This window comes from Triticum urartu, chromosome 6A (genome assembly GCF_056163025.1).
Source record: "Triticum urartu cultivar PI428250 chromosome 6A, HENAU_Tu73, whole genome shotgun sequence".
Classification (NCBI taxonomy): domain Eukaryota; kingdom Viridiplantae; phylum Streptophyta; class Magnoliopsida; order Poales; family Poaceae; genus Triticum; species Triticum urartu.
In genome coordinates, this window is record NC_141878.1 from 132,171,158 (window position 1) to 132,196,086 (window position 24,929).

A 24,929-nucleotide genomic window follows, 5' to 3' on the forward strand; every position below is an offset into this window, starting at 1 on the left:
GAGCAAAGATCCGACCTGTCCTAGGCCCAGAACTGATCCACCTGAGCACGAGCTCCCAGTCCTGGGCACCCACACTGCCGACGGAAGAAGAGAAGCACCACTGGCACCCGCACCCTGCTGCCAACCATCATCGCGCAAGCCGTAGCGACTGACCCGCCGACCAATGTAGCAACCTTGCAACGGCCGAACCAGACCGAGGCAAGGGGAGATCCCTGCCACGATCTAGCCCTCCACCCACCGGAGCCGCGAGGAGCAACCAAGGCCAGCCAGATCCACGGATGGCCTCGAGCAGCTCCCTCGCACCACGCCTGCAGTACCCGGCCAGATCCCTCGATGGATCCGGGCCACCACCACTCGCCCATAGCACACCCCCTTCACCAACAACCATGACCGCCAAGAGGCAGGGCCGCGGCCTTCGGCCCATGTCTGCCCGACTCGCGCCGCTCAACACACCAGGCCGGCAGGGCCATCACCATCCAGACCAGCGCTGGCCCGCCGAGCACACACCACCTCACCTTCAGAATCTGCGCAGCCGCCGCAACCCTGCCATCTGCCCACGCTGCCGACACGACCATCTGACTTGCTGTCGCCACACCTCCGACATGGTGCCGTCCCGCGCCATGCGCACTATCGAGAGGGAGAAATGCCCCGCCGCCGCCTACACCGACTGGGCTTTGCCCGATGGCGGCGAAGGGGAGGAGAGGCACCGAGGAGGGGGAGGGAAACAGTGGAAGCTAGGGTTCACACCCTGCACACACTATCGGGCGAGACGAGTTCTCGATTAACTCGGATAAGTGCCCTAGCTATTCTAGCCAGGCAAAAATAATAACAATTGACACTTAAGTTGGTGCTAACGTAATGAGCAGTACATTGTGAATGTTTTCGTTCCCTGCAGCATCTATGAACGTGGCGTTTTTATTCAAAAAAAAATTCAGCAGTAAAAAAGAACACATTTGGAAATTCCCCTGTCCCGAGTGCCCCTAGTTGGAACCGAGGAGGGGGAGGGAAACAGTGGAAGCTAGGGTTCACACCCTGCACACACTATCGGGCGAGACGAGTTCTCGATTAACTCGGATAAGTGCCCTAGCTATTCTAGCCAGGCAAAAATAATAACAATTGACACTTAAGTTGGTGCTAACGTAATGAGCAGTACATTGTGAATGTTTTCGTTCCCTGCAGCATCTATGAACGTGGCGTTTTTATTCAAAAAAAAATTCAGCAGTAAAAAAGAACACATTTGGAAATTCCCCTGTCCCGAGTGCCCCTAGTTGAAAATTTCCCTATCCGTCCCCAACTCGAGATGGAGATGGAAGCGCCGCCGCCGACCTCGTCCTGCCCACCCGCTCCGGATCCAGCCCCAACGGCTACCCACCAGCTCCACTTTCCTTCTATACCCGCCACCACGCCACGCACGCCACCTCGCCGAAGCCGTATCCTGCAAGGACAAGCCTCCGTCTCCCGCGACTGCCTCTGGCCCGGCTATAAAGGCGCGCCCTCTGGCCGGCCAGCTCCCCCTCTCTTCGCCGAGGCCACTCCTCCTCTCTTCGAGTCTTCGTCCGCGCCATGCCTCTCGCCTCGATTCGTCCTCGACTGGTGCCTCGCCTCCTCTCGCGTATGGTTTCATCTCGCCCATCCTCGCTCGATTCGTCCGTTCAGATTAGAAGAAGCAGTTTTGGTTTTGCTCATCTGCGGGTTCTTGATTTATTTGGTTCTGCTCGTCCTCGCTGTTGTTCGTTCAGAAAGCGTCTTGTTCTATCGATTCTTCTCGTCCTCGCTGTCGTTCGTCTAGGAATTGCGTAGGAATTGCGTCTGGTTCATTCAATTCTGCTCGTCGTCGCCGTCGTTCATTTAGAAATGGCGTCTGGTTCATTCGATTCTGCTCTGCTCGTCCTCGATGTAGTCCGTTTAGATCAGAATCGCCTCTTTTTTGATTTTGCTTGTCCTCGCCATCGTCAGTTTAGACAAAATCGCGTCTGATTTGATTCTGCGCGTTCTCGCCGTAGTCCGTTTGCAATCGCGTTTGCTTTGATTCTGCTCGGTCCCCTGTGTTGCTGCTGGGTTCGTTACGCTCATGCTCTCGCGTGTTCTTCATGCCATCTCATCGTGGGTATCCGTGGAGGAAGTGAGCGGTCGGTCAGTCGGTTTGGGTCATCTGGTTTGCGAACTAACAAGTCTGTTTGAGAAACTTCTGCGTCCTTCCTGCGTTTCGTGTTCGTGTCTGCTTTTGAAATTGGATTGCCGTTTATCGCGCTCGTTCAGATCGGTTCCTCTGTCACGTCACCTGCGTTGTTCGTCCGTTATTTTCATATCTGAAATGCATGCGCCCTTTGATACTACTGTACTTGATGGATGTTCAGATCTCAAACGCTACCTTGTTCAGATCGGTTCTTCTGATTGAAATAGGATTGTTGCCCCTCTGTCGATACTTATTCTACTTGATGGATGTTCAGGGTGTTACTGCTTATGTTCTTTTCAATTGCTTAATTCTTGTCATGCTTTGCTTATGTTCCCATATATGGTTGTGTGTATTCAGGGGTGCTTAGGCAGAAAGATTTACTAGAGTGCGAACCATGTAATTCCTCATGTTGCTGCTACTTCACAGTCACAGTGCTTGAATTTCTTTATAGCTTTATCTGAATCACCCTCACCGCTCTAGAGAAATCAGTTTACTCATTCAAGTTCTGGAATGTCTTTATAGCTTTCTCTGTTTGCTCCCCTATCTATGTTTGTTTCTTGTGTGCAAGCGCCGCTCCATTCTGTGTGTGTGGCTTGATGGTGAATATGTGTGGCTTGACTCTGTGTGTGTGTGGCTTGATTGTGTGTTTGGCTTGACTGTATGTGTGTGTGAATGTGTGTGGCTTGATGGTGAATATGTCTGGCTTGACTCTGTGTGTGTCTGTGTGTGCGACTGTGAGTGGCTTGACTCTGTGTGTGGCTCTGTGTGTGTGTACGACTGTGTGAATATTGCATTTGCTTGATGGTGTGGCTTTTGGCTTGTATGCTTTGTTGATTGATTTGGTTGCATAACTTGTGTTTTATATTGTTGCGGCACGATTGGTTGCTGTTTGTTGAATGTGAACTCGTATCTTGACGAATAATCATGTATGCTAACTTGGTATCGGTAGTTCCTGATCATAGGTAACACACCTATTACCTTTTTAGTGTAGACTAACTATTCTTTTTTCTAAACTTTTTTTGTGTTATGTCTTTACATTGCACTGCTCCCAGATCCATATCGACATGCCCACGCTGTCTGATGAGGATAAAGATGTAAGGAACTCCTCCCAAGAATCTCTCTTACTGCTTGTATTAACTTGGCGACTAGACTTTACATGTTTAAAAAAAATCTCGAAACTGGAGCTCCTTGTTGTAACCCATTATATGACTTTATGAGCATGCACCACTTTCAGGTTATGAAAAAATAGGGTGCCCCAACCAAGATTGACTTCCTCTCTCTTTCTTATACAAGGCATGCAGAAGATGTGCTGCCAGTAAGTAACTCATTATATCGATATTCAGAGTGTACTACTTCACAGTGCCATCTTTCCCAACAGATTGAATTTTTTATATTGATATTTTGTTGAATACTATCACATGTTCATTTGCATTTCATACTTTAAATGTTCCTAATGTTGATAGTTTTTTTTCCTGCAATAGGCATGGGAGTTCCTCTCAAAGTTAGGTGAACTTAGTCAAAATCTGTTTTTTGCAAAAAAATGAGAATGTGGAGGTAATTTCAAGATATTCTTTGAACATTATTGAGCAACTTTGATTTGTTTACCACCTATTGACTCCTTACTCCTTGCAGAGCTTGAACCATTTTGATTGGATCCTGGAAGAAGCAGATGGTATAATTCTGTCAAGAGGAAACCTTGGAATTGATCTTCCACCTGAAAAGGTTGGTTATCTCAACCTTCGCAATGCATTATCTCTTAATGTATCGTCCTAGTAGTGAAAAAATTAGAGTCACCCCAATGCATTGTTTCTTAAGGGTCGTATCTAAATGATATTGCATTGTGGAGAAAATTAAAGAATAGGAAAACAGAGAGTGTAAGAAAACAAACTAAGAGCCGTATCTATATGAACATACAGCTCTAGTCTCTTTCTTTCTTAATTATTACAGTGCCACATCAAGTGACTATGATAACATGCGAAGAGCCAATTACTGTGAGTGCCCTTGGCAGTTGTGAAGGCATTTTGCTTGATTAAGATGTATTTTTCCCATGCTAAGAGCCGTATCTAGATGATTTTATGTGCCTTAGTTAGATTTTCTCTCTTTTTTTAAACAAAAATCAAGGGTCTCTATTGAGTACCCACTTTGTTCGTTCTTTAGGTGTTCTTATTTCAGAAGTCTGCTCTGCACAAGTGCAACATGGCTGAGGCAACTGATGTGGCAAATGCGGTGCTGGACGGTTAGTTTTTGCCTCTTGCATATATCTTATACTTTGGTGATCCTGTATAGCTGCTCATTACTGCACCCAAACAAACTATTAATGAACTTGAGCTGATTTTATTTTCCAAAAATATGAATATAACACATGGGTACACTCATTCTGAACTCAACCACTAGCACCATAATATGAATAATGAATCAGATGAGGTTAGCAAGTTTGTACTTCACATATCTGAGATAGTGAGTACTCCATGTGCTCCGTCTCATACTTCCCATTTTTGCTATCATGGTTTAAATTTTGCGGAGTATGCACTAGTGCCAGTCTTCACCAGCAAAAATATGAATATAACACATGGGTACACTCATTCTGAACTCAACCACTAGCACCGTAATAGGAATAATGAATCAGATGAGGTTAGCAAGTTTGTACTTCACATATCTGAGACAGTGAGTACTCCATGTGCTCCGTCTCATACTTCCCATTGTTGCTATCATGGTTTAAATTTTGCGGCGTATGCACAAGTGCCAGTCTTCACCAGCAATATTTTGTTAGTCCTGAGTGTAGTGTAGCAATCTATGCAGGATATGCTTCCCGCTAAAGCACCAGCAGCAGCCAAAAAGATTGAAGAATCCAATGAAAGTTCTGACTCTGAAAGCTCTGACTCTGAGGTATTCGTTTACCTACCGATTTCAAAGTGGAAACTTCATTATTTAATATAATTTTTAATTATCGTTTTGCCTGATTTCACCATGTTTCACTTCATTGGTTTTCAGAAGCCAGCTACTGAAGTGATTCTGATGATTCATCAGATGAGGTAAGAATCCTATTTCTAGCAATGCATGTCTATGTGAGATAATTCAGTACAAAAGCATAAAACATATTTCTTGCACTTACCATTCCCCTGATCTTGTCGTTTAATTCTGTGGAGTACTCATATTTCTTAGTCCAAACTGGAAAACCGTTTGCAGGATATGGACACTAAAAAACCAGTAGCGAAGAAAGTGGTAGAATCCAGTGAACGTTCTGATTCTGACTCTGAGGAGGTATCAGTCTACTAGTTATATGAAAACTAAGGCTTCAACATTCTGTCTTTATAATGTGATACTAACATTTTCAATATATTTCCAGGATACCACTGCTAAACCAGTTCAATCTTCCAAGGTTGTTGCTGTTAAAAAGAATAAAGAATCTAGTGATAGCTCAGATTTTGACTCGGATTCAAATTCCGAAGAAGTTCTCTGTTGTACTTGTTTACTCTTGGTAACTTCTCTTGTGTGATATTTGTATTTCTTAAACACTGTTTTGCTGCTAGCAAATCTTTTGTCTATGACATCTTCCTAATGCGGTTACTTTCTTTGTCCAGGATAGCACTGCTAAAACAGTTAATGCAAAGAAAGAAGAATCTAGTGGTAGCTCAGATAATGACTTGGATTCAGATTCTGATGAAGTAAGTGTTATGTTACTTGCTTACTCATGGTCACTTTTTGTTGTTGTGCGATGTTTAAAATTCCTTCCAGTGTTTTGCAGCCAGCAAAATCTACTATTCCTGCTAAGAGGCCTCTGACAACAGAGAAAAAGAGTAACATGTATGCATTATTTTTTAAATTTTATTTTATTGAAAGGATTGTCTTTTGTGATATTTATTGTACATTAATTGTTCTTATTGTAATTCAGTATTTGCAGTCCAAGGATGATTCTGATGATAGTTCTGATGAGAGTGATGAAGAGCCTGCACTAAAGAAGCCTAAGGTACTTAATTTTTGGTGTTTGCTTTTTCATCTGAAGATTTTGGTTTATATTGCATTTCTTATTCTATCCTAGGATTCATCTTCCAAGAAAGAAAGCTGTGGTGATGATGACAATTCTGAAGAAGCTCCCGCAGTGATGATGAAAACGATCAATCGGTGTCAATAGCAAAGTCCAAGTAGAACGAAGTATGGTTTGAGTATATCTATGCTGTTGTAATTTTCTCTCTTATGTTTGATGCTAATCAGCCTCTAACTAGCTTCCTATTTTCAGGAACGAAGATCTAAATCACCCTCACCCCTCTAGAGAAATCAGTTTACTCATTCAAGTTCAAAATTCTTTATAGTTTTCTGAGTTTACTTGCATGTTTCTTGTGTTTGTGCCCCTATAGCTTTCTGTTTGTGCCCCTTTCTATGTCTGTTTCTTGTGTGCAAGCGCTCCATTCTGTGTGTGTGACTGTGTGACTTTTTTGCATGTGTTGCTTGACTCTGTGTGTGTGTGTGGCTTGACTGTGTGTGACTTGAGGGTGAATATGTGTGTGGCTTGACTGTGTGTGTGCTTGACTCTTTGTGCGTGACTCTGTGTGTGTGTGTGTGACTGTGTGAATATTGCATTTGCTTGATGGTGTGGTTTGTATGCTTTGTTGAATGATTGGTTGTGTATAACTTGTCTTTTATATTGTTGTGGCCGAACACTGCCTTTGCCGGGTGTGTGGCTTGACTGTGTGTGACTTGAGGGTGAATATGTGTGTGGCTTGACTGTGTGTGTGTGTGTGTGCTTGACTCTCTGTGTGTGACTCTGTGTGTGTGTGTGTGTGACTGTGTGAATATTGCATTTGCTTGATGGTGTGGTTTGTATGCTTTGTTGAATGATTAGTTGTGTATAACTTGTGTTTTATATTGTTATGGCCTAACACTGCCTTTGCCGGGTGTGTGGCTTGACTGTGTGTGACTTGAGAGTGAATATGTGTGTGGCTTGACTGTGTGTGTGTGTGTGCTTGACTCTCTGTGTGTGACTGTGTGTGTGTGTGTGGCTGTGTGAATATTGCATTTGCTTGATGGTGTGGTTTGTATGCTTTGTTGAATGATTGGTTGTGTATAACTTGTGTTTTATATTGTTGTGGCCTAACACTGCCGTTGCCGGTCCCAAGCCCGGGTGTGAAAATGTGGAGGGAGATACAGTTACCTTCTTTGTATTGTTTGCATTACGAGTGTCGATAGAAATTACACAGTTTAGGTTACTGTCCTAATCGAATAGTGAATCTTCACATAATTTGGTAGCATGTGATTCAAGCTTTAAAATGCATCCTTCCTTGCTAGTTGTACGAGGTCAGTGTTTTTCTTATACGATACCAAAGGAAAGTGAGTAGCTAAGAATTTAGGCCTATAAGGGTTTGATTTTTTTACTTTTGTGCATGATTTTTTAGGTGGAGAGGTCTGCACGTACAACACGTTTTTGGATGTTTTGGAGTCCACCGCTTTGACTGTCTCCTGATGCTCTGACTGTTTCCATCTTAGGTGATGTGTGCTTTCTGTTTTTGATTGTGTCTCCTTGTTTGCCACATATCAGTTTTGTATGTCGGATTGTTTGGGCCGATTTTTCTGGGCTCTTCTCATGGTACGAGTGTGTTCCTTTCTTTTTTCTTCTGCTGCCTATAAATAAGCTATTCTGGAGGCCTTATTTCTCGGTTTCTAGATTCTTTGCTTTGGGTTCGTGATATGGGTTCTTGCAGTTCGGTGTGCTGATCGGCTGCCTTCTTCGGTTTGTGCTTCTGGTCGATCTGCTCCAAGTCGCTCCGAATATATTCCTGGTGCTACTTCTGGCGGTGGATCTTCTAGTCGATCTGTTCTAAGTACCGCTCAATATCCTGGTATGTTTTGCTTAATTGTCTTTTTTCTGTTGTGTGTGATTTTGCTGCTATATGCGCTATGTTCATATTATTATTTCGTTTTCTGTGGTTAATTTTGGATCCTAATGAAGCGCACCAGTGTAGGCATGAGATTCAATGTGGGAAGCATACTATTTATTTATACAACCACGGTCCATTGGCTGGAGTCGAGGAAATTCTCAAGCATAAAACGTCATCTTCTTACTCAGCATATAATTTTAAAGTTGGTATTGAATTTATGGATTTGTATAGCTACCTGATCCTGGTATATTAAATTGAGCCTCTTGATAAAATTACCGATGTACAAAATTCGGACAGGATGAAGTCGAAGCGGCACGGATGGCAGCAATCAACAAGGAAATTAAACGTGTGTTGACAGAAGTTCTTCTGAAGGTTTGTCATTGCATGGCTAGGTTTAGCAGAACATGTACTTCTGTTCTAAATTCAGCAAGACTGCCATTTCTTACTTTTGTACCTTTGTCATTTCCAGGTTTCTGATGATCTTTTTAATGAGATCGCAACCAAAGTTATGAATGAAGATGATTCATCAGCTGAACGTGAGTGAGTTATACTTAAAACTTAATGCAAATAGGTAAATTGCATTGCTGATTATCGCCTGTGTGTTGCAGCAAATGAGATCACTGGTGTCTCTAGCTCAAAGAAGCTTGGTCTGGGAGAATCAGAAGTCAAGACCACAGCTGTACTGGTCGTTCTGATGATACCGGGCTAAGTTCTCCTAAAGGTGCTTTCTTGGTCTTGCTAATTATGATTCAGATGATGATGATGGTAAGGGTTTAATTCCAAATTTATCATCTGAAATTAAAGTTGGTGCAGCTCATCCTAAAGAAAGTAAGTTCTTGAAAAACACAAAGCGGACATGGTTTCCCAGAATTTATTTTCTAAAGAAGGAAGAGCTAATTATTAACTTTCTGAGTTTACTTCGGTCTTGCATGTACTAGCTTTCTGTTTTTGCCCCTATCTATGTCTGTTTCTTTCCATTTCTTGTGTGCACGTGCTCCATTGTGTTTGTGTGTGTCTGACTATGTGTGTGATGTGCCCCTAACTCAGTTTCTGTCAGTTTCTTGTGTGCAAGTGCTACATTGTGTGTGTGATGTGCCCCTATCTATGCCTGTTTCTTGTGTGCAAGTGCTTGATTGAGTGTGTGCTTGTGTGACTGTGTGTATTGCATTTGCTTGATGGTGTGGCTTGTATGCTTTGCTGAGTGATTGGTGTGTTTTGTGTTGTTGTGGTTTAACATTGCCTTTGCCGGTCCCAAGCCCGGATGCGAAAATGTGGAGGGAGCTGCATTATTGTTTGCCTTAGAAGTGTTGATTGAAATTACTCTCCTAATCGAATAGTGAATCTTCACATAATGTCGTAGCATGTGATTCAAGCTCTGGAATGCATCCTTCCTTGCTATGAAAAATCTAGCAAGTGTAATTGTCTAGAATTTGTCCCATCTCCTAAATTAATCTTGTTGGGTTCTTAAATCTTGTCAGCACCAATGTTCTTTTCTGCTAATATATACACTTTTTTTCTAAAAATCAGTCATCTGTTTTTAATTTGGCTTTAGGTTGAATTTGTGGCTGTCTGATCATGCACGAATCTCAGCGTCGTAGGTGTCCCTCATTTTTCTGTCACTCACAAGTGCATGTCTTGTTTATTTGTTGTTGGGCTTTTTGTTTGGGTTGTGGGTTGCCCTCTCCTTGTTTATTTGTTGTTGGCCTTTTTATTCGGGTTGTGGGTCCTTTTCGGGGGGTGACCTGCTGAGAGTGTGTGTGTGAGGGGGGGGGGGGGGGAGGACGGCGACGGTGTTGGTGGCCGGAGCGTTTCAGCCAGGAAGGAGCTGACTTCGGCACACAAACAGGCACTGTGTAGGCTCGTGAGTCCCCTTTCCCCTCTTTGATTCAATTCATTTTACCGAAAAAGGCTTTCGTCCCGCTTTATATATAAGGCAATGATCGACATAGCACATGCAAACCACCTGACATCACACAGACCAGAGGCAGATACAAGGGAGCTGACGAACATCAACACTACTCCAAACATCCGAAAGCAAACAACAAGTAGGCGGAAGAGCATAGCTAAGGATCTAAAGAGCTCTCCACCGTGAATAGTTACTGCAAGGAGATGAAGCCGCAACTCGACGGAACCAGGGACTCCAAAGTGGTTCTTCCAACAAAGAAACGACACTGAAGAGCGAGGTTTTCGCCCGAAGTAACACGAAGAACGTAGAGCCACCACGATGGAGCCTTCAAAGAAGGGAACGACACATGGATGCCGCCGCCATCGCTCTGGCCCGAGCCAAAACGAGGTTTTCAGCCCGGCCACCACCCTCCGCCTCCGCCCAGGGTACTACCCTACATGAGAGCGTCGACCGCATGACCATCGAGAACATCGAAGGCCCACCCCCATGCCGCCACGACAACAAGCCCGTCTGTGCCCGAGCCACGAGCTCTGCCCACGAGCCCGCAGCTCCCGCCACCAAGGCCATCAAAGGCACGAGCTTTGAGCCGACCGGCAGATCCCTAGCACCGTTGGAGCCGCCGGTGACCGCCCCGCCCCGAGCAATGATCAGCGGCCTAGAGGCACTAGGCCAGGAAAAGGGAGGGAGCGGAGCTCGTCCAGACCGACGCACCCCTGTGTCGGTGAGACAGTGACAGGTAGTCGGTTTACCCATCCCTCCAGCAGCCACCCCTGTGTCACCCCTGACGCCCTACCACGGCGTCCGGTAAGTACCACGCGAGGAAGAGGCGGCACCCATCCGCCGGCGAGGGCCGACCGCACCCTGCCGCCGAAGAAGGCCTCCAAAGGAGCGCCAACCGCCACCACACAACATGCGCCTCCACGCTCTGGCCAGGTCTAGCCGGTGCCCCGTCACCCCACCGGAGTAGAGCGAACACCTACTGCAGCACCACCACCTTAGAAGGGCCGCCAGCCACCCTTGCTGCCACCAACCGCCACTACCAGCCGAATCTGGGCAGGGGCTGCCAGATCCACCACCAACACGCCCCCGGGCCTCTAGATCCCATGGGCCGGGGGGGAGGGGAGGAGGCGGTGCTGGCAATGCACCAGGACGACAGGAGGAGGAAGGAAGCTGGAGCAGAGGCCGACCCGATGCCCGACGGCACCGAGCAGGGGGCAGGCGCCTCGCGACGTCCGCCACCTGTGCGCAGGAGGAAACTACCCCGCCATTGCCTACGCCACGCGGCCTTTGGTTGGCGACTCCCCTGGTGGCAGGGGGCTAGGGTTGCCTCCCGGGGCCACTCGCAGGAGCGCCTAGGGAGGGAAGAGGGGGTGTTCTCTAGTGGCTTGGGTCTGACTTCATTCAATTCATTTTTGAGGAATAGCAGACACCTCATTCCCGTCTGAGAGCCAAAAACCGATTGGGGGGAGAATTGGTAGTCATCCAGCCCAACCTAGCGGGGGGGGGGGGGTGAATCAAATCTGTCTGTCTTCATGTTTTTTTGGACAGTTTAAGTTCTGTTCCAGGCTTCGTGTGTTCTCATTCTTGTTTATTAGTTTTGTCCTTTGGTCATTTCTGAGTTCCTTGCACTCTTCAAAATTTGGAACTTCTTGTTATTATTCTTTTAAATCATTATTCATTCCTGGAGGATCGAAAGTATGTCTAGAGGGGGATGATTAGACTACTTGACCAAATAAAAACTTAACCTTTTCCCAATTTTAGTTCTTGGCAGATTTTAGCTAATTTAGGACAAGTCAAGCAATCATCACATAATTCAAGCAAGCATGCAAAGAGTATATTGGCAGTGGAAACTAAAGCATGCAACTTACTGGCTCCCACAATGATTCAAGCAGGCATCGGGTCGGTGGAGCCAACCGACTCCAGATCCACAGCGGGCTCGCTGGAGACATGGAGCTGGCTGAGGAGGTTGGCGAGGTGGTCGGTGCTCGCATCGGAGGCGAGCTCGTCGGAGGTGAGGGTTTCGTCGAGGAGATTGGCGAGGCTGCTCGCCGCGCAGATGCTGGTGACGCCTTGCAGCGCGTCGTGGCAAGCGCCATCGGGCGTGCCGGGCTGGCTACGCTCGCTGGGGAGGAAGAGGGTTCCCGTCCAAAACAGGTCTCCGGACGACGGTGCACCTGGCCCGCGGTGGGCGCCAAATGTCGGGTGGTAGGTGCGACATATGCCAACGGGTGGCTTATCATTGTGGGAGCCAGTAAAACATCGTCGGTGCCTGGAAACGGGATGAGGCGAAGACATGCACGCCGGCGAATCTTACCCAGCTTCGGGGCTCTCCGTGGAGATAACACCCCTATTGCTGCTCTGCGGGGTCTCCGCATGATCACTAGATGGACAAGTAGCTACACAATGCTCCTTGAGCTGTTCGGTGGGAGGAGGAAGAAGGGTACGGCTAGCTTGCTTCTTCTCCTTGTGCGGTGTCTAAAACTAGCCGGGGGTTCCAACCCTTTGCATGGGTGCCCCGGGGGGTTTATATAGGCCTACCCCCGGGGGTACAATGGTAATCCGACTGGGCGCGGAGCCCAGCCGTCTGTGACTGCGCTCGCCGGCTTCTGCGCCGGCTGTTGGGGCCCGCCGTCTGGTGGGTCCCGTCGGCTGCCGGCCCCTTGGTCGACAGGCAGGCCCCACTGTCCAGGACCTGGTCGGCGGCTGGTTACTGTTGCTCTATCTTGGTGACGTGGGCTTCGTCGAGGTAGGCGTGGCTACAGTGCCGCCGCCCGGCGGGCGATCGCTGTAGCCTCACCGCGTCTTGTCTCCTTAATGAGGCGTCTCCTTCGAGGGAGGCGGCAAGCCGGCTGCGGGGAGCCGGCTCTCTCTTGGGCCGACTGGGGGAGGTGTGGCCGCCCTCGGGTGTCTCTCTGCCCGAAGGGACCCACCGCCCGTGGGCCGCGCTGGTAGTCCGTCGTGGATGGCGTCAGGGTCGGCATGGCAACAGTGTTGCGTCGGGCGGGTCATGGTCACCCGTATGGCGCACTATGCTGATCGTGCTCCGGGATTTGGGGGTGGCAGGCTTTACTGTAGCCACGCCCCGTCTCATCGCCGCTAGGTGGATGCAAACTTTGAGGGTACGGTCTCGACCGCTTTATGGGAGCCGGCTTCTTGGAGTCGGCCTCCTCGCAGCCGGCTTCTCGAAGTCGGCCCTCCCATGGCTTTCTTCATGAGGGCTAAAGTCGGGTCGCCTTTCGAAAGCCGGCCTGGGTGACAGCCAGCAAGGGGAAGGCGGCCCCATGTCTTGGATTCTTGAGAGCCGGACGGGCTCGTAATTTTTTCAGAAGGGCCAGGGGAAGCCGGCTAGGCTACCCATGGCTATTTACTCCGACAAAAATTTACATCTCCGGTTTTGGACCGTCAAAATTTGGAGCATCTATTTGAGATGCTCTTAGAGTCTAAACCTTTGTAGACCCACTTACAAGTTACACGTGATGGGATAAGCACGGGGGACCGGGGGGGGGGGGGGATGTGATCCCACATGTCGGTGAGCTCAAGAGCAGCAATCTCCTATGCCATCATATGTTGTCGTTTGGGAAGAACACGACGACTTGGTATGAAGTCGCGTCTCGAGAAGAGCAGCGTCAGAACACCCATAGCGGCCAGTAGGCGGAAGCGGGCGAGCGCGGAAGCTATAAGCAGGTTGAGCCGGAGGAGGTGTGTTGCCAACAGAAGGAGACATAGTAGTCGCGAATGGCAACCAATGTAGTAAAGAAGAGTATTAGGGGCAATCACCGGGAAAGCCGCAGGTGACGATGACGTGGGGTCTATAACAATAGTTGGAAGACACGGTAGGTTGGGTAGACGAGGGCAATACATGGGTGATAGGTGTATTGGGAAAAAGTTAGGAAATAAATATCCTTGGTGGGGGAGGCCGAAGGAGAGGATAAGAGTGGATAGAAAGGCGAGACTCATCAAAAGTCACATCCCGAGAAATGTGCATCCACCGACCAACAGGATCCCAACACCGATAGCCCTTGTGCTCATCACTGTAACCCAAGAAGACACATTCAACAAACTGAGTAGTCAGTTTGGTGTGTTGACGGGGGTGGTGGGGGGCAACAAGAGTGTAGCAAACACAACCAAACAAACAAAGCGATGAGTAGTCATGGCAACGACCAGAAATACGCTCGAGAGGAATGTCATCCTACTAAGAAAGGAAGGCTGAATGTTGATGAGGTAGGTGGAAGTAGAAACAACCTCAACCCAAAAGTGTGGTGGAAGAGAGGCAATGATCTTCAACGTATGAGCCGCCTCAAGAAGGTGACGATGCTTGCTCTCAACAACAACATTCTGAGCATCATGTCCACGCTAAGAGAACCGAGCAAGTGTGCTCTGCTCAGCGAGGAATCCGCGCAACAAACAATAGATAAAATCACGGGTAAAATCTGCATGAAAGACACAGATAAGAGTGGAAAACAGGGTATGAAGTATTGTTGCAAACATCTTACAAATTGATAAGACCTCACTGCAAGAAGGCATAAAATATATCCATGTGTGTCGAGATATAATATAGTAGCAATAGCCTCCTTTCGAGGCAAAGGGAGCTTGACCCCAAACATCAAATGAACAAGATCAAAAGGATTTTGAAGTAACACAACTTGTGTTTCCTTTAGGCTAGATGAGACTTAGGAACATAAATCTTGATGATGGAAATGGTGGATTATTGGAGCATCCGGGATTGGATTAGTAGTAAGGAAACATGGATCTTGGAGTATCACAACTCGTGTTTCCTTTAGTTTAAATGATATAACTACTTGGATTCTAGGATGGAGACAACTTTGGCACTCGGATTTATGATGTTTTGATCTAAGCTTAGTAGCTTGCATGTGCCCCATGTGGATATAATCACGAATACGATACATGTGGATCAGAGTTGATTTTGGTGTCCCTCCCCAAGAATGTTATGAGTACAAGATCATCATGGGAGGATGGTTTGGATTATTTCAAAGGAAAGGTAACCATCTTTCATCACCAATTTCATGATGCTCACCGCCGTGCGTGAGTAATTTCATCATAGGCTTGTTGGACGGTGATGGGTTGGATGAGATTTATCATGTAATCGAGTTAGTTTTGTTAGGGTTTGATCCCTAGTATCCATTATGTTTTGAGATTGATGTTGCTATGACTTTGCTATGCTTAATGCTTGTCACTAGGGCCCAAATGCCATGATTTCAGATCTGAACCTATTATGTTTTCATGAATATATGTGAGTTCTTGATCCTATCTTGCAAGTCTATAGTCACCTATTATGTGTTATGATCCGGCAACCCCGAAGTGACAATAATCGGGACCACTTCCGGTGATGACCATAGTTTAAGAAGTTCATGTATTCACTATGTGCTAATGCTTTGTTCCGGTTCTCTATTAAAAGGAGGCCTTAATATCCCTTAGTTTCCAATAGGACCCCGCTGCCACGGGAGGGTAGGACAAAAGATGTCATGCAAGTTCTTTTCCATAAGCACGTATAACTATATACGAAATACATGCCTACATTACATTGATGAATTGGAGCTAGTTCTGTGTCACCCTATGTTATGACTGTTACATGATGAACCGCATCCGGCATAATTATCCATCACTGATCCGATGCCTACGAGTTTTCCATATACTTGTTCTCGCTTATTTTACTTTCCCGCTGCTACTGTTACAATCACTACAAAATATCAAAAACATTATTTTTGTTGTCTCTACTTTTGTTGCTGCTACCACCACTATCATATTACTTCCCTACTAAACACTTTGCTGCAGATACTAAGTTTTCAGGTGTGGTTGAATTGACAACTCAGCCGCTAATACTTGAGAATATTCTTTGGCTCCCCTTGTGTCGAATCAATAAATTTGGGTTGAATACTCTACCCTCGAAAGCTGTTGCGATCCCTTATACTTGTGGGTTATCAAGGAGCCGCAGCTGGTTTCTGCGTAGGTACCGTCTTCCTCTCGTACTTTCTCCTTTCTTGCTGATCTTGCCTGAGTTTCTTCGCCTTGTTTCCCTTAATCTAGAGCCCCGCTCTCTCTTGAGAAGTCGGCCGCCGCCTCCATCGTGGGGTCGGCGGAGACTTCCACCACCACCTGGCGGATCGATCCGGCCGCCAACCTCCGGGAGGCGACGGAGCGGAACGCGCGGGAGGCACACGAAGAGCGGGAAGCCGCCCGCCTGGAGAAGGCGGAAGCGGACAGGGCGGAAACCGCCGCCCTGAAGAAGCTGGCGGAGGCCGAAGCCGCCACTATGCTGAAGAAGCAGGCCGAGGAAGCCGCGTGCCGTCAGTCGGCGGTGTTTGTTGTCCTCCTGAACTCTGCGCCGCCGCCAATGGAGTTCGTGGCGCGGACTGGGGAAGCCAGCGGCGAGCACCCTATCATGGAAAGGGACAACGGCGATGTTGCCATGCCGAATGTGATCATGCCCCCGCCACCTCCTTCTGAGGAGGCGTGAGACAAGCAGCTGGCCGACCCGCCGGCGCCACCAGCCGGAAACGAGATGGTGACGGGCCCGACTCCCGGGGTCCGCACACCCTTACGCCGCCGGCTCGCGAAGGCGGCCTCGGCGCCGCGCCCACTGGAGGCCGGCACCGCAAGCTCCTCGATCCCGGACACCAAGGCGACCATCGCCGCACCCACTGGGTGGGTGTGGGGAGGCGGGACGGGCCCTCTGAACAAGGCGATTCTGGACGTTCAAGCCAAACTCCGCGTCGAGGCCGACGCTCTCAAGCTCTGCAACAAGGCGTTCCTGGAGTCACGAGAGGCCGTCCGGGTATACTTCTTGCTTCTTTGTTTTTAATTCTTGTATTGCTTCGTGGGGGCGCGCCAACGCACCCACTGGGTGTAGTCCCCGAGCTGTGGGTCGGCTGCTGAGCAGGCGGCCTGGAACTCTAATTAGCGAGCTCCAAGTACTAACATATTTGCTGCAGGATTATCATAACCTTCGTGCGGCCGCCTTCAACTCCAGAGTCCAGGAGTTGGATCAACGTGCCGCCGACTTGTCGGAGAGCCGGAGTAAGTCTTCTTCTTTCTCTACGGGGGCGCGCTGGCGCACCCGCAGGCTGTAGTCCTCGAGATTCGGGCCGACTGCTGAGCAGTCGGGCCGGATCTTCCTGGCAACTTCATCTTTCTTTGCTGATTGTTGTCGTCTCTCTCTTTTTCTACTTTTGCAGAGGCCAATGCCACCCTTTAACGGCAACTGGGCGAAGCCAACGCCGCGCTTCATACCAAGGAGGTGGACTGCGGCAAGCTGGCCGAAGAGCACGATCGGCTGGTCGTGCGACTGGTGGAGCAGGCGGAGCTTCTCCAGAAGGCTCAGAAGGAGGCGGAGGACAAGGAGGCGGGTCTTCTTGCGGAGTTCGAGATCGAACGCTCCGCCTGGACTGACAAGGAGGCGATGCTGACGGCCGGCGTTGGCGAAATCAAGGATATGGTCGACGGTAAGCAGCCTTCTTTACTCTTCTTTTAAGCCGCCGGCCTCTGATCAAGCCGACTTCTCTTTGTTCTGACTCTTTGCTTTGGTCCTCGCAGACTTCTTCCCAGGTCACTCTGGTGCCGCCAACCAGGCTATCGAGGCCGACCACGAAGGACGAAGGGCAGAAGGCGAGGAGATCGCCGCCAACGCCCCTTGCACTCTTCGCGAGCAGCTTCTCAACATCCAGGCTCGTCTTCGGCCGACTCATCGGATGCTGCGCCGTCTTCAGCGTGTCGGCGCCCAGGCGATCGCCGCCCTGTGGCCCGATATGCCGGCCCCGCACACCCCCAGCTGGACTGTCGACTGACTAGAGGTGGCGGCTGGCCGCCTTGAGGCGTGGAAGGGCTCCTCGGCCCGGGCCGGAGCACGCCGGGCCTTGGAGTTCGTCAAGGCTGTCAGGACCTCGATTCCAAGCCACATCGATCTAGCCGGTAACACCTCATATCACTTTGCGGCCTCACTCACGGTATCCCACGGGTGTCTCCTTACCGTGGCCCGGGACCGTTTGCGCCTTTTGGCTCACGTATATGATAGTGTCGCTAGCATCCATATGACAGAGAATCCGGGCCGACATGGCTAGTCGTGAACCCAAAGCGGCACAGACCTATGGAGACATGCATACATGAATCACATCGAGCATGTCGGTCATCAGCGAGTGATTCCGGGCTGTAGCACTGGGCTAACAGGACTCCGGGGAACCCGGGCTATAGCAGGCTAGGCAGGACTCCGGATGTCACCGCGTGACATTTCCCTGAAGGGACAGACATAGGAACGACGTGAAACACATGCCGACCAGTCAAGTGTCTTGAGCAGTAGTGCTGGGCTAGCAGGACTCCGGTGAACCGGGCTGTAGCGGACTACTATGGCTCGAGGAACACTAGACTACATTTCCCCATAAGAAAGGCTGACAAGGATAAACAACTAGATTGTCGGATCCCACTCATACCAAGAATTTCAATCATACACACAATATGCCCGATATGAGTACATACAACATGGCATCACAACAAAACTCTACAACTCAAGTACTTTATTTAAAGGCTCCAGAGAGCCATACATAACAAGTTCATACAAATAGGGGTCACAAGACCCGACACTCAAGTCATACAATCATACAAGCACATGCGGAAGCAACTAGTCTGAGTACAGACACTAGAAAGAAAGAAGGCTTCTCGAAGCCTGTCTATCTACATAGGGCCCTCCATGGCCAGGATCACCACCTAGGTGGCTAGTCACTCGTCGACGTCAAGGTCTACGTAGAACCCATCGGAGGGGGCGGTGTTGTCGTCTAAAAACAGTAATTAAGCAAACATGAGTACAAAGGTACTCAGCAAGTCTTACATTAGAACCTAATATACATGCTCATTCTCAAGAAGGTGGTGGGGTTATTGCAGCAAGCCAGCTTTGACTCTTGGCTAAGCTATCCTACGGTACTCCACTAGTAAAATAGTTTTTGCACACGAGTCCACTACTCACCAACACAATACTCCACCGGGGATCCTCTCTCGTCATCCTACGAGAGGGCCATCCTCGGTACTCACACTTATCTTGAGTCTTTTAGTAGTATCCATTAACTTGTCTATGAACTGTATAGGCAACCAAGTAGTCCTTTACCGCGGACGCGACTATTCGAATAGATGATGTTAACCTTGAAGGGGTATACTTCTTCATACACGCTTTCACCACTTACCGCCGTTTACACGACATGTACTCGGCAACCTTCAAGCGGAAGCCCAGCGAGGGTGTCGGCCACGGCCTACCTAAACACTTAAGTCTCTGGTCTAGGTGTATCGCCTATCCAGGTTCCATCCGTAGGGAGTCTGGCCGAGGTTTCCACATACGGCCCCGAACGATCTGAACAGGGTTCCCGAGACACCAAACGGGTGACTCGGTACACCGTGCCACGGTGTATCTACCGCAACATAGCCCACCCCTAGGGTCAACGCTACGCACGGCCGCCAACACATAACCTACAAACACCAGAAACTATTTACAACTCCTGGACAGAGTACTAAGGTATTTAAGAAGCCGAGAGGGTCCATTGGTTTCGGGCCCAATGTACGGTAGTAACTGCATCTTAAATCACACATACAGATCTCAGTTCTTATGGATGGTCTCAATGAAACAACCCACCATGTACTCCTACATGGCCTCTCATTGATACCTTTACCAAAACATGTTCAACACATCCCTCATATTACCGACATAATCATATCACTCTAGCCCATCACCCAGATGAACCAGACCTGACACAACTCTAAGCATAGCAGGCATAGCAAGGTAGGAATCACATACATGGCTCAATCAACTCCTACACATGCTAGTGGGTTTCATCTAGTTACTGTGGCAATGACAGGTCATGCAGAGGATAAGGGTTCAACTACCGTAGCACACAGCAGTTTGAATCGCGTTGTCTTAATGCAGTAAACAAGAGCAGAAGCGGGAACATGGGTTTGTATCGGAATGATCAATGGGTTGCTTGCCTGTTGTAGTGGTAGTAGGGTACTGCCCTTCAGACGGATACTCGGGGTTATCCTCGGAGGCAGAACCTACCACGAAAGACACACCGAAGCATAATCAACACATGGCAATATGCAACAATAAGATGCATGCTATGACATGGCAAGATGAAAGTGTCTTGGCCTAATGCAAGCTAAAACAGAAGGGGATGAACTCATTTGAATCAAAGATTCAAATATTAGCTCATTAAACATGGCCTTATTAGAGCATCACCTTATTCTGCTTAAACAGAAAGGTTAACTTGTTTTGTCATGCATGAAACCATTACAGATGGATAGATTGAATTTTTCTAATCATTTTTCATATATAAATCTTTGCATTTGGAGCTATGGTTGATTTTCTATGATTTTTAGAAGTTTTGACTATTTTCTGGAATTTTCTATTAAAGAATAAATCCAGTAATTGAATTAATGCGTCAGCATGACATAGATGTGACGTCAGCGGGTCAACTGGGTCGGCCAGGTCAAACCTGACTGGTGGGCCCTCTCTGTCAGTGTCACAACTAGTTAACAGAATTAGATTAACACTAATTAGCTGTCAGTGGGGTCTGGGCCCACATGTCAGTGACTGAACTAATTGAACTTAGTTAAAACTAATCCTAAACTAATTAGCAGACCGACCCCACCTGTCATAGACTCAGGGGGGTCTACTTGGGCCCACACAGGGGTCAAATTGAGTCAAACTCGCCGGCGCTTAGCCGCTGGCGAGGCCAGACGCGGCGGAGGGCTTCGGGTTTCGTGCTCCGGCAACCAAAACGACGGCGGAGAGCATCTACGCATAGCTGGGAGCAAACCGCATCGAGTGGTGGCAGTGGGTGGAGCTAGGGTGGCCGGAAACGTCGCCGGGATGACCTTGGCGGCCGCCGGAGTTCGGGCGAGGCCGAAACCGAGGCTGCAGGGCACAGCGAGGCGCGTGGAATGGTGCTACGGGCTCCTGGGAGCACGTGGAAGACGAAGGCGTGCTCGGATTCGAGCTTACGCGCCTGTGGCCATGGCGGCGACATGGCCGGCGGAGTCGAGCTCTCGGCCTCGATGACAGAGGGGGTTGGAGGACGCGGACGAGCGCGGGGAGAGGGGCGGAAGAAAGATGGGCTCACAGCGGTTGCAGAACGCGTCTCGGCAGGCTCGGGGAAGGTCGAACGTCGTCGGGGCGTTGCCGGCGATCTCGGCGGACCGAGGAAGAAGAAGGCGTCGGGGAGGTGCTTGGAGGCGTCCGGCGTCGCGTGAGTCGACGAGGAGGTCGAGGACGGCAGCGCGGAGCTAATGGGCTTGTCGGAGAGGCGAGGGGGTGGCTCTGGTGACGACTACGGCAAACGGCGGCGAGGATCACGCTCGACCATCGCGGGAGAGGGTGAGGGAGACGAGGGGGAGAGTGAGGAAGGGAGAGAGGGGGACGTGGGGGTCGGCGTGGCACCCCTAGACGCCTCCAGGGCGTCGACAGAAGCAGGAGGTGGGCGGCGTGTGGCCGCGGGCGCCGGCCACGCGCTCCTCGTCCTCCTGGCGGGAGGAGGAGGACGACTGGCAAGGCCAGTCGGCTGGGCCGAGCCAGGTGGGCTGGGCCAGTACAGGTGAGGCCCAGGTGGGTTTCCCTCTCTCTCTTTTTCTTATTTGTTTCCGTTTTCTATTTTTTCTGCAACTGTTGGGCTTTATTAAAAATACTAAAATGTTTCCAAAAATCCTGAAAATAATTGTGGGCTCTGTTTAGAATAATTCCAACAGTAAACATTTATTTCCAGAATTATTTGAGCATTTAAATTATTTTATAACATTTAATTGCCCAAAATCAAATACTTATGATTTAATTCACTGACCTTCTGTTGACCTAGAAAATTGTGCACCAATTTTGCCAGAGGTTCCAACCCAAGACAAAGAGAGTGAACTTTTTAGAAGGGCATTTCAGGTTCATTGAAAATAATTTTAGTAAACCCTAGTTGTTTCCAGGGGGGTGTTGGGGGTTCTATCATCCCCATATCAAACTTAAAAGGAAATTAAACATGATGCACACTCTAATGCTTGAACTAGCTAGGGTGTGACAAAGGCGTGGTATCCTGGGCTAAATCTAGCCCAGTTGACCACGTTCCGACAGGAAGCCCAGGAGGAGCTGGTGGCAGTGGAGGGCGAACTCGTCAAGCGGGCGGCAGCCATCGCCGAGTACACTGACACCGGCATCTTCATCCCGGAGCTGGCCGAGAACGACGCCGAGGTGCCGCCAGAGTGGTTTGGGCTGAACCCGGAGGAGGGTGAAGACTCAGTTGAGGTGATCGACTCCAGCGACAAGGGAGAGGATGAGGAGGAGGAAAGCGAAGAGGGGGCGCCAGAGGTCGAAGCGGACGGCCAGCCTCAACTCGACCGTGCCTCCAGCAATGAGCCACGCCCGAGCGAGCCGGCTGCTGCTGAAGGAGACCAAGCGGAGACCGACCAGCCGGCCGCTCGACCAGCTGGCGCCACCGACTCCACCATTCCGCCGAACCCGCCTGCTGTTTCCTAGGCTTCCACTTTACTTTTACTTTTTCCTGCTTATCAGTCTCAACAACTTTGTTAATTTCGCACAACCCCACCCACTGGGTGTATTTCAAACTCCTGTTTAATATCGGCCAAGGGCCTTTTGATGTGTAAATATCTTATCCGGGTTCTATCTTTCCTTGCTTTCTATTCTTTTGGCTTTTTCTTTTGTCGCCTTCCCTTGGTTGTCGTCTTGCCAGCCGAACAGTCGCTCTGCGGACTGTGGCTGGGTCAAGTACTTAGCCACTTTCGGGAAGGCAAGTACTTAACCGGCTAGAGTTTTCTTGGCAAGTTAAGTAGAAGCCGGCCGGTCGGCGATCCGGGAAGCCGGCTTGGACTATGTTTATGCTTTGGGTCCTTAGCCATTTTTCATGTGGTCACCCTTTCTACCTTAACTCCTGCTGACCGAACAACCGCTTTGTGAGCCGCGGCCTCTGGCAGGAGAAAGCTAGGGTGCCAACACACTACTTGTCCGGCTGCAGAAAGCATTTCATAGTACAAAGCGGCGAGTCCCCGGGTCGACTGGTCGAACCCGGTGCCAGACAGATTAATGAAATAACACAAACGACAGACGTAATACTTGTCTTATAGATAAAGGAGGGTAGTCAAGGTTTGCACCTACGACAACGTACCTCTCCGGGTGCTCTGGGTCCAAGGGTATCTTCTTGGTTCTTTGGCCGGCTTGAATGAGCCCTCGGCTTCCGACTCCTTGGGGTCGGGTGACATTTCCGGCTGCTTGCCTGCCATTGCCACAACCCGGTCAAAGAGCCGTTTTTCAGCAGCGATCACGAGGGACTCGGCTAGCCGGCTGCTCTCTGCCGCGCAGGCGGACGACTTCTTGTAGTCCCCGGCTATGGTCAGGATTCCCTTGGAGCTTGGCATCTTCATCTTCAGGTAAGCATAATGGGGGACTGCCATGAACTTGGCCAGGGTAGGCCGGCCAAGCAGTGCATGATAAGGGCTCTCAAGGTCCACCACCTCAAACCAGACTGGCTCTCGGCGGAAATGAGTTTTGTCCCCGAAGAGGACATCTATCCGAGTCTTGTCGATCGGTGAGCAGGAAAGGCCGGGAACTATGCCATGGAAAACAGTCCGACTGGGCTGAAGGTGTCTCTGCTTGATTCCCAACTTCTACAGGGTATCTTTGTACAGAATGTTGATGCTGCTGCCGCCATCTATCAGAACTCGGGAGAATCGAGCAGCTCGCCTCTCCGAGGCGAACGTTGCATCCAATACCAGAGCATAAGAGCCGGGACTGGGCATCACCTCCGGGTGGTCAGCTCTGCTCCAGCTGATGGGCTTCTCTGACCAATGCATGAATTCCGGGGTCTTTGACGCTACTGCGTTTACTTCTTGTTGTTGCTGCTGCCGCCTGCTATGCCTGTCGTGGGCCACGCTGGTGAACACGATGTAGGCTCCATGTTCTTCAGGATAATCATCTTGTATGGCCCCGATCGGCTGAGCCGTCGGCTGCTGTGGAGGAGGAAGCGGCGGGCCGGCAGGCGGAGCGGGCTAGAGCCCATCACTCTTGGCAATCCTGGTGAGTTAATGGCACTTCCGAGTGGTGTGATTAGACGGCTTCACACCACTGTGGAACTTGCAGGGTGCATCGAGAGTCTGCTCGTACGAGAAGGCGGGCAGCCAGTTAGGCTCGCCGCCCTTCTGGCGTTTGGGAGGAGGCTGCCCTTCTGGCCGTTGATCTTTGACTGTTTCCACTTGCCGGCTCGTGGGAACCGGCTGCATTGCCTTGCGCTTGTTGTCGTTTGGTTGCTGCCGCCGACTGGCGTCGCCAGCCGGGGTTCGAGGGGCTTGGGGGGCCACTTTGCCCGACACATTGACTTGAATCTCTGCCTTCATGGAGGAGTCGGCCGTGGCGTACTTGTCTGCTATGATTAGTAGTTCGTCAAGGGTCGCCGGCTCATCGCAGAGGAGCTTGTGCTTGAGGAGGGTGCCCTCTTGGCACCCGACAGTGAAGTACTCAATGGCCTGCACCTCGTGCACGCCCTCACAAGAGTTGCGCAGCTCGGCCCAGCGTGTGAGATAGTCGCGAGTCGACTCATTGGGGCCTTGGACGCACAGGGAGAGCTGGCGAGGCTTGGGCGGCCGCTTGTACGTGCTGGTGAAGTTGCGGATGAATGCTTCAGTAAAATCAACCCAGCTGTTGACGTTGCGGGGCTTCAGGTTGTTCAGCCATGTCCGGGTCGTACCCTGGAGCATGAGGGGAACGTACTTCAAGGCAACGCGCTTGTTGCCGTTTGCGATGCTGACGGCTGTGGAGTAGTCGATCAGCCAGTCCTCCGGCTTCACGGAGCCGGTTTACTTGGGCGTATCTCTTAGGAGAGTGAATCCTTTGGCAAAGGGCTCATCTCGGATGCGGGGGCCAAAACAAGGCGGACCCAGCTTATCTTCCTCTGCTAGTGCCAGGGATCGATTGAGGCGGTCGATCCGATGGCGAGCA

The 24,929-nt window shown here is 49.7% G+C and overlaps 1 protein-coding gene across 11 annotated transcripts; it reads left to right on the forward strand.

Moving 5' to 3' along the window:
* The first annotated feature begins 1,298 nt into the window (after positions 1-1,298).
* On the forward strand, positions 1,299-24,694 carry LOC125517035 (uncharacterized). Of its 11 annotated transcripts, none has more exons than XR_015607581.1 (21): positions 1,299-3,270; positions 3,411-3,491; positions 3,658-3,730; positions 3,809-3,898; positions 4,334-4,412; positions 4,976-5,062; positions 5,168-5,208; positions 5,363-5,437; positions 5,523-5,654; positions 5,758-5,841; positions 5,912-5,980; positions 6,069-6,143; positions 6,216-6,328; positions 6,414-8,010; positions 8,134-8,251; positions 8,347-8,421; positions 8,519-8,585; positions 8,658-15,923; positions 16,001-16,990; positions 17,149-17,415; positions 17,507-24,694. XR_015607581.1 is itself a non-coding variant. In XM_087527017.1 (20 exons), the coding sequence occupies exons 8-11, from the start codon at positions 5,366-5,368 to the stop codon at positions 5,945-5,947; spliced, it is 324 nt and encodes a 107-aa protein (XP_087383143.1). In that variant the 5' UTR covers positions 1,299-3,270; positions 3,411-3,491; positions 3,658-3,730; positions 3,809-3,898; positions 4,334-4,412; positions 4,976-5,062; positions 5,168-5,208; positions 5,363-5,365; the 3' UTR covers positions 5,948-5,980; positions 6,069-6,143; positions 6,216-6,328; positions 6,414-8,010; positions 8,134-8,251; positions 8,347-8,421; positions 8,519-8,585; positions 8,658-16,990; positions 17,149-17,415; positions 17,507-24,694. The 11 variants fall into 11 exon arrangements, 6 of the variants coding, with proteins under 6 accessions (XP_087383143.1, XP_087383144.1, XP_087383141.1 ...); XR_015607582.1 differs by having other exon boundaries at positions 8,658-15,919; XR_007287413.2 differs by having other exon boundaries at positions 6,414-7,657; positions 7,873-8,010; positions 8,658-16,990.
* The last annotated feature ends 235 nt before the right edge of the window (positions 24,695-24,929 follow it).

Coding starts and splice junctions, on each gene's coding strand:
- LOC125517035 (XM_048682259.2), top strand. CDS start 1,564: ATGCCTCTCGCCTCGATTCGTCCTCGACTGGTGCCTCGCCTCCTCTCG. Junction 1,613..7,872: donor GGTGCCTCGCCTCCTCTCGC/GTATGGTTTCAT, acceptor GGGTTCTTGCAG/TTCGGTGTGCTGATCGGCTG. Junction 8,586..8,657: donor AGATGATTCATCAGCTGAAC/GTGAGTGAGTTA, acceptor TGTGTGTTGCAG/CAAATGAGATCACTGGTGTC.